The sequence below is a fragment of the Phyllostomus hastatus genome, unplaced genomic scaffold, assembly GCF_019186645.2.
Source record: "Phyllostomus hastatus isolate PE091 unplaced genomic scaffold, TTU_PhHast_1.1 phas_scaffold_190, whole genome shotgun sequence".
NCBI classification, from domain to species: domain Eukaryota; kingdom Metazoa; phylum Chordata; class Mammalia; order Chiroptera; family Phyllostomidae; genus Phyllostomus; species Phyllostomus hastatus.
In genome coordinates, this window is record NW_025334014.1 from 294,827 (window position 1) to 307,101 (window position 12,275).

The window sequence follows — 12,275 nt, forward strand, 5'->3', positions numbered from 1 at the left end:
GGTAGCTAGCTCTATGATTTGTAATTCCCTATAGCACAGTTCAAATAGGATATCCCACCTTCTCTTCTTGATCACTTCCAGTGGAAAGGAAGTAACTTTGTGTATCAAGATGTTCATTTCAACATATCATTAGTTTATTTTTGAAAAGTACTATTCATACTATTGAATCAAAGGCTTTTTATGTAATGCCATTCTAAAATAATTTTTCTTCAGATAATGGAGACATTATGTAAGGGATTTTTGAAATGTAGTGTTACAAAGGCCTTTAGATAGGCAGCTATTTGTGTGATTGGTATATAGAAACCACAACAATAGAATTCTGTAACTCTAAGTGTAAAGGTAAGAAAGTAAAATAGTGTTGTTAAGACTAAATGAAAAGTAAAAATATACCAGGGATACCACATATTTTCTGAGATTGAAATACAGAATAGCAAAACCTAGTTTGAAAAAAAAGGCATGCTATCTTATTTAAAGCTATATTGTGTTAATGAAAACAAAAGAAAGTACCACAAGCATGTTAGAAACTACTCACTACACTTGTCTCTGGTGAATAGGGTGAAAAAGAACCCACATAGTGTAACAGGAAGCCACTTCATTTCTCTCTTTCACATTTAGTTATTTTAGATTTCACATATAAGCAATATTATGCAGTTATGTTTTTCTCTGATTTATTTCACTTGTCATTACTCCCTCAAGGTCTATCCATGTTTTCCCAAGTAACAGAATTTTCTTCTTTTTCGTGGCTTAATAATATTCCACTTTTATAGATACATTCTGTTTCTTTATCCAGTCATCTTTTGAGAGATACTTAGTTTCTGGCCATTTTCTGGCTATTTTGAATAATGTTCCAATAAACTTGAGAGTGCAAAAATCTCTTTGAGATTCTGTTTTTATTTCTTGTGGATAAATAGCCAGAAATGGAATTTCTGGATCATATGGTGATTCTATTTTTAATTTTTTGAGAAACTTCCAGACTGTTTTCCTTGTGGCTGCACTAATTTATACCCCCATCAACACTGCACAAGGGTCCCCTTTTTCTCACAGCCTCACCAAACACTTCTTATCTCTTGTCTCCTTTGTAATAGTCATTCTCACAGATATGAGGTGAAATCTCATTACACTTTTGATTTGCTTTTCCCTAATGATTAGTGATTTTGAACACATTTCCATGTACCTGTTGGCCATTGGTATATCTTTGGAAAAATGTTATTAGCTTTTTGGTATTGAATCATGTATGTTCTTCATATACTTTGGATATTAATCCTTTATCAGGAAGAAGTTTATCAAATATTTTTTCCCATTTAAGTTTTGTTTTTTTTACTTTTGTTATGCTTTCAATTAGTACTATAGGCCTAAATGCAAGAATTGATTGAGTTTTAAATTTAGCAAATAGAAAATAGTTTTAAATATTTTTAACAAATCAAACAGGTATCTAGAAATTAAAGTTCATTGTCAGCTGTCTGCTCTGGTTCTGCTTACGAAGGGAGACTAGGGGAAAGGTTTTCCCCAAAGTCATTAACATTTTGCATCATTCCTTTTAAATAGATCTTATAAAAGGAAAGGAAAGACCATTTGTTGCCAAAGATTCTGTGAAATGGCAGATTTCAGTAGGTGAAAGACAGAGCCTGAATAACCAAGACACAATTCCTATCAGCCTTTGCCTTTTGGGGGTCAGGACTTCTCTGGTAGTAATTATTCAGAAAGCAAGTTCTAAGATCCCATTCTTTATTTTGGACAGCTGCACAAATATTACCTCAGAAGACAGAGGAAAATAAAGCAAAACTCTACCTCTAGACAATACTGGTGAGATTTTTTTTTTCTTCTGAAACTAATATAAAAGGTTTGTGAAAGGGGGATTCAATCTAATTATTTTATTTTGAAAACTTGTAATGTAATAGCAAGACCCTTATTCTCAGAGATAAGGGGGGAGGATAAAGTTATAAGATAATGACAAGTTAATAAGTTAATAAAATACATCTAGACATGTCTATGAGACAGGGTAGCATGATTGCAAATAAGAAAGTGACAATAATTTCAAAGGCACTTGAGGCAGCATCATGTTTGAAATGCTCAGAAAGTGGAGGAAGGAATTTTTTGTGATGAGTCTTGATTCCAGGAGAAAGAAGAATTCTTCTAGGACCTTAAGGTATGAACAATGGAGGCAGAATTCCCAGGCTTGTGTTTAAATACCCAGTTTGTTTTAGATGAAAACCAAGCAACACAATTAACAGTTTTCAAAAGCTGCTATTTGAACACTCAGACTGCACGGTGTTCAGTGAGAAAATAACTGTAATTTTTACATGAATGAAAGTCTGGTGTGCAGCAGCATACCAAATCTTTTTTATTTTATTTTATTGTTGTTCAAGTACAGTGCTCTGTCTTTTCACCCCACCCCAGCCATCCCCACCTCCCTCCCCTGATTCTACCTCCCCTTGGTTTTGTCCCTGTGTTCCTGAAAACCCTTGCCCCTTTCCCCCCATTACCCCCTCCCACCTCCCCTCTGGTTACTGTCAGGATGTACTTGGATACTTGAAGTCTCTGGGAGAAATAAAAAAGTTTGTTCTTGATTTCAGTGTTTCTGGTTATATTTCTCTCACTTGTTCATTTTATTGATTAGGTTCCACTTAAAGGTGATATCATATGATATTTGTCTTTCATTGCCTGGCTTATTTCACTTAGCATAATGCTCTCCAGTTCCATCCATGCTGTTGGAAAGAGTAGGAATTCCTTCTTTCTTTCTGCTGTGCAGTATTCCATTGTGTAAATGCACCATAGATTTCCGATCCATTCATTTACTGATGGACATTTAGGTTGCTTCCAGCACTTGGCTATTGTCAGTTGTGCCCCTATGAACATTGGGATGCATAGGTTCTTATGGATTGGTGTTTCAGGGTTCTTTGGATATAATCCCAGGAGTGGAATTGCCTTGTCAAAAGGCAGTTCCAGTTTCAGTTTTCTGAGGAAATTCCATACTGTTTTCCACAGTGGCTGCACCAGTCTGCATTCCCACCAACAGTGCACTAAGGCTCCCTTTTCTCCACATCCTCTCCAACACTTGTTGTTTGTTGCTTCGTGTATGATGGCCATTCTCAATGGTGTGAAGTGGCATCTCACTGTGGTTTTAATTTGCATCTCTCTGATAGGTAGTGATGCTCAGCATTTTGTCCTATGACTGTGGGCCCTCAGTATGTCCTCCTTAGAGAAGTGTCTGTTCAGATCTTTTACCCATTTTTTTAATTGTTTTTTTTTTTTGTCTTCCTGGAATGGAGTTGTGTGAGTTCTTTATACATTTTGGAGCCCAAACCCTTGTCCAAGATATGATTGGCAAATATATTTTCCCATACAAGCCTTTAAGCAGACTCATCAAGAAAAAAGAGAGAGGACCCAAATAAACACAATCAGAAATGAAAGAAGACAGATTACAACTGATACCACAGAAATACAAAGGATTGTAAGAAATTACTACAAAGAACTATATGCCAAGAAATTTGAAAACCTAGGTAAAGTGGACAGATTTCTAGAAAAATATAATCTTCCAAAACTCAATGAAGAAGAGACAAAAAGCCTGAGTAGACCAATAACAGCTGAAGAAATTGAAGCAGGAATCAGAAAACTCCCGGCACACAAAAGCCCTGGACTGGACAGTTTCACAGGAGAATATTACCAAGCATTTAAGGAGGAGCTAACCCCTATCCTTCACAGACTATTCAAAAAAAATTCAATAAAATGGTCATTTTTTTAATTCATAAGGAAAATTCAAAGGAGAATGACCAGGTAAAACCAGCAGGATGTGTCTGAGTCTGAATTGGAATGGTTATTATTACTATTACTATTATTATTACTTTGTGTTGTATAATAGAGGGCACACCTATAATGACTACCCTACCAACTCTGATATACAGACCTGAGGAGAGCCAGCCCTGTAGTTTCCTGAAAGCTAGACATGCCAGTGCAATAGTGCTGCAAAGGGAGAGCTGAGAGCACTGAACTTGACACACCTTGGGAGGATGTGGCCTCAGATGGACCAAACTTCTCATGAGTACCTCAGGTGCTGTGTAACCCGATCCTAAGATATAAGTAAAGGAATCATGTACATCTGTAGCTTCTTTGATGAATACCTCGCAAGCCCCTTTAATCAAAACTCTTCCACATAACTCCATTCCACAGCTCCTGTGACTTTACTAGAGTGCCTGAAATTCCACCACTGAAAGTTCATCTATTTAAATTAAATATTTTCTCCTCCTAAACCCCTTCAAAGTATCTTTTAGTGATGACCTCTTCCAAAAATACTTAATTCCTATTTGTAATGATGATACATAATTTATAATTCTGTGTAAGTATATAATTATACTTAAAATAAAATAGCATAAAATTGAAAGATTAAAGAGAATGCATGAAGAGACACCAACATCAGTATGGTGGTTACCAGAGGGAAGAAGGGGGGAAGAGAGTAAAGGGTAAAGGGGGTCAAATATATGGTGATGGAAGAAGATTTGACTTTGGGTGGTGGGCACACAATGCAATATACAGATGATGTATCATTGAAATGTACTTTGGAAATCTGTATAATCTTATTAACCAATGTCACCTGGATACATTTAATTTTTAAAAAAGGTAATTAAAAAAAGGTGCATGAAGGAATGCTGAGATTAAAAGCAGAGTCTTTCCTTTCTTCTTGCGTTTTGTCTCTTTGGGCTTTTTTCCAGTTAACGAAGCTTTAAGTCACGATTACAATCAGGTTTCTTCCATGCATATATGTGCTCCAGTAACACTAGTAAGATGGCGTTGCAATGCAGTTGCATAGACAAAACTTTGCTTAAAAAAGATCCCTGGGTCTGGACTATGCATATTTTACTTATTTTTATACATAGAACATGTATATCCTACAGTCTGCTCTTCATTAGCTGTGAATATTTTCTTATGTACCAGAGCTAACTACTTTATATTTAATAAGTATATTTGGAACTTATTAAGATGCATTTTAATTTATATCATGTATTGTCTTTTAATGACTTGCTAAAAACTTGAGATAAATTACATTTATTTGGGCTTTGAAGGAGCCCACTTAAGTTTGACAGAAATGTATTCCTTTAAAATGAATTTTTAAAAGTGAAAATCATAACAGTGGTTATTATATCACCTGTACATCCTGCTTACATGAAAATCCAATTTTATACTATTTGTGTATTATAGTCTGCTAAGACAAAATGCAATATTCAAATCCATAATGTGAAATGGTTATTAAATAAATTGTGATGATCAGTTTAGAGCTATAAGAGGAATTTGTTTTTTTCTATTATGGAAGCATTGCCTAATAATTAAAAACAAAAATTGCCCAATATTTCTCCCAAATTTTACTGCACTTTTAAAAAGCTACTTTTCCTTATAAATTGTTTATATAAACAGTGACAAAACAACATAGATAAAAAACACACACTAAGCCTTTACTTCTGTTTGAATTGTCACACCCTTATTTTTCTCAAATATTTGAATGGCTTCTCTCCCCTGTGTGTATGCCTCTTTTAAACATGACCATATTTACTCCCCTAATATAAAAAGGGAAACTGAAGAACCATCATATTGAAGTCTTTTGTTAATTGAGTTAAAGAAAAGGTATTTCTTAAAATAAAACTTTTGGGCTCCTATCAGTGTACCATCTAATTCTCTTTTTCTGGAGCATTTGCTTGTATTTTGAAGTGAAGATGAAAGATGAATATGACTTTTATTATTTACATTTTCATTGTTTTATCTCATTTTTTATAATTATAAAATATTTTAAATATCATTGTGGGTGAATGATGCCTTTCAAAGCATTCCATTTTTCTTTAAAACTCTCCCTTGTTCATAAATGAAAATCTAATGTAATAGTGTTTAATTCTAGCCTTCCAGCAAACAAAATAGTTTTCTCCCTTTTTTTCAAATCTCTTTCCTTTTTTTGTTTTATTTTAATCATTATTTAAGTACAGTTTTTTCTTTTTCAGTGCTATTAAAAGTATAATAGCATTATACTTTTTGTAAAAGTATAAAGAAAAATACCAAGTCAAAGTAATCCCTAGAGAAAGCACCTGAAACTTCACTTCCATTCCTCTCAAATCAGACAGGTCCTGTTGTGTCTACAGCAGTTTCTTTTATTGCTTTATCTTCTCTTATCTCTGCAGCCTTATCAGGGATTCCAGGTTATTCTAGGCTGACACAATAGACTTAATTTCATGGTAGAAATAACTGAATATGATAGATGGTAGTGAAGTTAAAGCACTCACATTTCATAAACGGGATAACAGAAGCTCCAGGAAGCTACACAATTTGTCTCAAGATACAGCAACATTACCCCAGAATCAGGTTGCATAATTTTGGTCCTCTTTCCACTACATCATACCATCATTCTGGTTCTAAGAACTTAGTATCAAGTAGGGGCATACATTCATATAGCCAGAGATCAGAGTTTCATAAGAAGACTAACCAGCAGAGGTCAAACTTTCTCAACGACTTGAAACATTCATGGCAGTACTCAGAGGGAAAAATGTGAGCATGTGTTTCTGTGTCAAAAATCAGACAAATTTTTCCTGATAGATAAGTGTTACCATATCCCTAAATACAGAAGTTGTTTTCAAAATAAGGTTGCATGCCTTCTACAGAATAAGAAGTAAGTAAATTTAAAAAAATAAACAGATTTTTAAAAACCCTTAATAAAAGGTGAGGGAGGTAAGACTCTTGGCTAGATGTGTGACTTAGATGGCCTGCATTATCTCCTTGAATTTATTTACTAGTCTCAAGTGAAGGAAAGAACTGTCATACTCAGGTAGAATGATCAGAATGTGCACACTCCAAGTCCTTTATGTATACTTGCCAAGCAGCAGGAAGAACCCATTTTTCTGTTTGCAACTACTGTGATTATCCTTTTTATTTTGAGTTAGAAATAAATGTTGTTGGTCTCTGTTACATTTTTCTTTCAGATAACTTAATTGGGAACTTGGCCTGCTAGACTAATTCCATGGAAAAAATAAACAATGTAACTGAATTTGTTTTCTGGGGTCTTTCTCAAAACCCAGAGGTTGAAGAAATTTGTTTCCTGCTGTTTTCTCTCTTCTACACAGTCATTCTCCTGGGAAACCTCCTCATCATGCTGACAGTTTACATGGGCAACCTTTTCAAGTCTCCTATGTATTTCTTTCTCAACTACCTGTCTTTTGTGGACATTTGCTACTCTTCAGTCACAGCTCCTAAGATGATAGTTGACCTGTTAGCCAAGAACAAAACCATCTCCTATGAAGGGTGCATGATGCAACTCTTTCGGGGGTACATTTCTTTGGTTGCACAGAGATCTTCATCCTCACTGTAATGGCCTATGATCGTTATGTGGCCATCTGTAAACCTCTATACTATGTGGTCATCATGGACCAGGACAGCTGCAATAAAATGTTACTGGGGACCTGGTTAGGTGGGTTCCTCCACTCCATCATCCAGGTGGCTCTGGTAGTCCAACTGCCCTTTTGTGGGCCCAATGAGATTGATCACTACTTTTGTGATGTCCACCCCCTGCTGAGCCTTGCCTGTACAGATACGTACGTTGTTGGTGTTGTTGTGACAGTCAACAGTGGGACCATTGCTCTGGGAAGCTGTGTTATTTTGCTAATCTCCTACACTGTCATCCTGGTGTCCCTGAGAAAGCAGTCAGCAGAGGGCAGGCGCAAAGCCCTCTCCACCTGTGGCTCTCACATTGCCGTGGTCATCATCTTTTTTGGTCCCTGTACTTTCATGTATATGCGCCCTGATACTACCTTTTCTGAAGATAAGATGGTGGCTGTATTTTACACCATTATCACCCCCATGTTAAATCCGCTGATTTATACAATGAGAAATGCTGAAGTAAAGAATGTAATGAAAAAACTATGGGGCAGGAAGGGTTTCTGGGGATCTAACCATAAATAGGTGGAAGTAGCAATTCAAGCTGGATAATCTTAAATTTCCTCATCTGTACAGTAAAGAAAATAACAATTCATGGATTTCATGGATGAAATTGACACATTATACAAAAGTAAATTATTTATCATTATTATGTTATTTGTTCTAGTGCGCTATAATCAGATCATTTTCTGAAACATCTGGACCAGAAACATCGTATTTAAACTCAGGAACTCACCCAGATCATTCTTAGCATCATTATTTTCTCTCCGTTTTTGCCTTTTTGCTATTTTCTTTAAAGAATGAGTTTATTGTGAAGTTCTTAAGGCTCTTTTCTAGTGGCTAGAACTGCGATTGCATATACTAATCATTTGCTAGGTATATCTTTAGGAAAGAAGTGATACATGAAAAAATAACACAGATCTGACTAAAACTTGTTTATATAAGCCCTCCAAAACAGAATGAAAATAAAACCTAGTAAAGCTGTAGCGGGAGGAAGCATGTCTGCAAAATGTAAAAGAGATAAAACATAGGTATAAAAAATAAATGACTTGATTTCATCTTCTGGTCTTGGGAAAAAAACTTTTCCTTTCTCTAGGACTCATTTTCTTTACCAAAACAATAAGGGAATTGGAAGAAATTACCTCTAAGATCTTTCTTTTAATTGCAACATCCCAATATGTTTCCACTAACCCTGATGTTGTAGCCTATAGGCTGCCATCCCTATTAACAAAAAGTGACTAACAGGAAAAATTAAGAAAATAATAAAAAGTAAGCCATTGGTGACAAATAGATGACTGTGACTCAGTTGGCAGGGTAAACAGAATTTGCTGAAATGCATGGCTGGGAACTGTATTTTCTCCATGGTCTCAACTGAGCAGTTCTGCTGTCACCCTCTTCCAGCTACACATTCCAGAAGGACTCATTCTGGACAAACACACACATCTTTTTTATATGAACTGATACCTGCTGTGGTGCTACATTTCTTATTCACACAATCGAAGAATCATTTTTCTAGAGTAAATGAATGCATCATTAATTACCTCTGCAATTGTTTCCTCGTCCTTCATACAAATCTGATTGTTTAAGTAACTGCCTATACCTGCAAGTGTGTTCTGGAGTGTGTGCATGCATGAGCTTTAGGTAAAGGACTGTGCATAGGGCTTTAAAAATTATCTGTGATGTTGATGAATTCATTACATTAAAGAAAGGAAAGATCCAAGGCAGAAAGACATCTGTATTAAAAATTATAAATAAGCACTGGCTGGGGTGGCTCAGTGGATTGAGTGATGGCCTATCACCCAAAGGTCACCAGTTCAAATCCCCATCAGGGCACATGCCTGGGTTGCAAGCCAGGGCCCCAGTAGAGGGAGTGTGAGAGGCAATGACACATTGATATTTCTCTCTTTCTCTTTCTCCTTCTCTTCCCCTATCACTAAAAATAAGTAAGTAAAATTTTTTTTAAAAAGGTATATACAACACAATTTCTTCATGGAACCTGAGATGAACAGAATGAGTACCAGAAAATATCAGGTCCATGTCTCTCATATTTGATATATTGGGTCCCCCATCCTCTCAGCCTCAGTTCTTCACGTGCATATTGTGCTAATGGATGACCCTAGAGAATGTCAGAAGTCCCTTGTAATTCACAAAGCTATAGGATTCTGGTATAAATTAAGGAAACACATCAACATACCAAAGATGACCTTGTCCTAGGCCAGTTTTCAATTGGTTATCTCTGCTTCTTAGTTCAATCTTCTTTATTTCTCCCTAATGTCAAGGCCTACCTGAGGGGAAATTAGACAGATGTGCACAGCTTTAAAGAAACCTCAACATATGCCATTTGCATAAGGAGCACTGAAGATTAGCAAAATTAACCTGGGAACACCCATCTCTTTAGCATTATCCCTTCTTAAATCAGGAACTTACACAGGAAGGGACATCTCCTATGTTGCACATTTATAAAAAGCATCAGTTTGTTCAGTCTTGGACAATTTAAAAATTGAATTATAAATACAGTCATAAAATTAAATTTCTATCATTGCATAAAAAGTGGTTCATCATCCCATTTGAAATTTCTAAAGACAAGAATACACCATTGATAGGATACTAAGAATAAATTACAATAACTTGCATAATTTGAGTGCAAACAGTATAATTACTTCACTATTGCAATGTCTTAGAAGTATGATTTGTTAATGTAAAGAGTTCAAATATAAAATACTAATATATATTTTGGCATTGCTTTACTTTTTTATTGCAATGGAAACCTCAGACAAATGGAAGTGCTTAGGACCTCTCTGTCTATCTGAGAGGCATGTCAGTCAAGATATCTGTTTCCTAAAGCAGGACACAACTGCCAGACCATGCTGTCTTTATGATTTGCCCTGACAAAAAGTGCTTATAGGGCTCACTATGTCTGGGATTATAATGTGCAGAGTATTCCAGAATCTCAGGCGTAAGTTACTGTATGTCAGAGCTTGAGGGGACCTGGAGATTGTTTGGCCAACTCCCATGGTATAGAGACCGAGGCAGGTAAAGGGAGAGGAAGTGAGTGACTGAAGGCCTTCTCTCTTCATACTTGCAGCCTTTGCTGACAACACATCACTCTCTGTCCCTGCTGTTATACCTGTCAACATTAACAATTCTGAGTGTAGAAGGAGACCTACAAAGGGCCACACACCAGAGGCTTCACTTTCCTTCATATAATCCATATCAAACATCACCTTTCCTCATGGCATTCTTCATGTCTGTGTTTCTCAGTTTGCAGATGAAAGAGTTAAACATGGGGGGAAATCATGGTGTAAAACAGGGAAAAGCCTTCTTGTTACTGACAGAATAGACTATGGGGACCTAAGTGAAGATGAGAGTCAAGAACATGAACACAACAGTGATGTGTGAGCCACAGGTAGAAAGGGCTTTGCAGCAGCTCTCAGAGGAGCATGTCCTGGGGGTGGACAGGATGATGAAGTAAGAAATTACCAAGATAGCAAAGGTCAGAATGGACTGCACCCTGGTGGTGGTGGTGACTGCAATAACCACCAGGCTGGTGCTGGTTCAGGCCAGCTTCAGCAGGGAGAACATGTCACAGAAATGGTGGTCTATCTGTTTAGAGCCACTAAGGGAAGTTCGCTAATAATCAGAACATGGAGGGTTGATGGATAAATGCCTCAAAAATTAAGCCATCACAAGGACATACCACACCTGTCTGCTCATGATGACCATAGAGTGAAGGGGTCTGCAGATGGCTGCATAGTGGTCATATGTCATGACCACCACATGAAGGTCTCAGTGGCACCAAAGAAGTACACATAAAACATTTGGGCCATGCAGCTGTCATGGGGGATAGTCTTCCATGGGGCCAGTAAGTCTGGGATCAGTTTGGGGGACAATATAGAGGTGAAGCAGATACCCATAAAGGAGAGGTAGCTGAGCAAACTGTGTTGTACAAGGGGCTTTTCACTGAAGCAACTGCCCCTGATGGTGGAAAGAATGAGCAGGATTCCTGAGAGAATTATAATCTAGCACAGCAAGAGGAGCACAAAGCAGGCGACCTTTGCATCCTCATGACTAAATGCTTTCGGGAGGAAAAATCCTGTGCTTGTTGTCATATCCCATGGTTGCTGTTGGTTTGATCATTGGCAGGGGGAAATTAATATACCTAAAAACTCAACTTGTTGAAATTAGTAATTTATTTTGAAAGTCTCTGATTTATTGAATAAATTTACATTGTTTGTTGTCATACTAATACAATAACAATAATCAGTGCTAGGGATAAGCAGTTACAAAAAACATACAATCACTATCCATAAGTAGGGGACTGTTCATTAGGAAAAACAGACTGTAACAATAATAGCACAAATAATCAATCAGCTGCAATCATGGTAAATCCCGAAGTCTCACATATACCATGAACAACAGAAGAAATTCTTAAAAGATGAAACATCCTTTTTAAGAAAAATTTTGGCATGCACATTCAGAATTATACATAAGAGTGATTTTTAAATCTTTGAGATATTTCTTCTTCAAAAGCAGTGAAGTCAGTATAATTTTCAGATCTTCCCAATGACTAATTCTGTGCTAAATCCCAAAAGTTCAGTAATGTCACTAGACTTCAATGAGCTCATAATTTTAAATACTGGACATCTGGGTGACAATTTCAGAAAGTACCTTTAGAATTTTTTCCAAATGAATGAAGTCAGCAAACAAAAGAACAACTCATAGACACAACAGTATGGTGGTGATTATCAGAGGGTAAATATTTTCACATTAATTGGTTATTGTTTTTAAACTCCCTATCATTAACAACTGTACCTTTACTTCTAGCCCACATGAATATATCTACCTTAGTTTGAGCCATCTATGTGACAATT

At 36.5% G+C, this 12,275-nt stretch overlaps 1 protein-coding gene across 1 annotated transcript; it reads left to right on the top strand.

Moving 5' to 3' along the window:
* The first annotated feature begins 6,991 nt into the window (after nucleotides 1–6,991).
* LOC123832451 (olfactory receptor 4S2-like) lies at nucleotides 6,992–7,929 on the top strand. The gene is given in 2 exon segments (XM_045860097.1): nucleotides 6,992–7,297; nucleotides 7,300–7,929. Coding segments are annotated over 2 exon segments (936 nt in total).
* The last annotated feature ends 4,346 nt before the right edge of the window (nucleotides 7,930–12,275 follow it).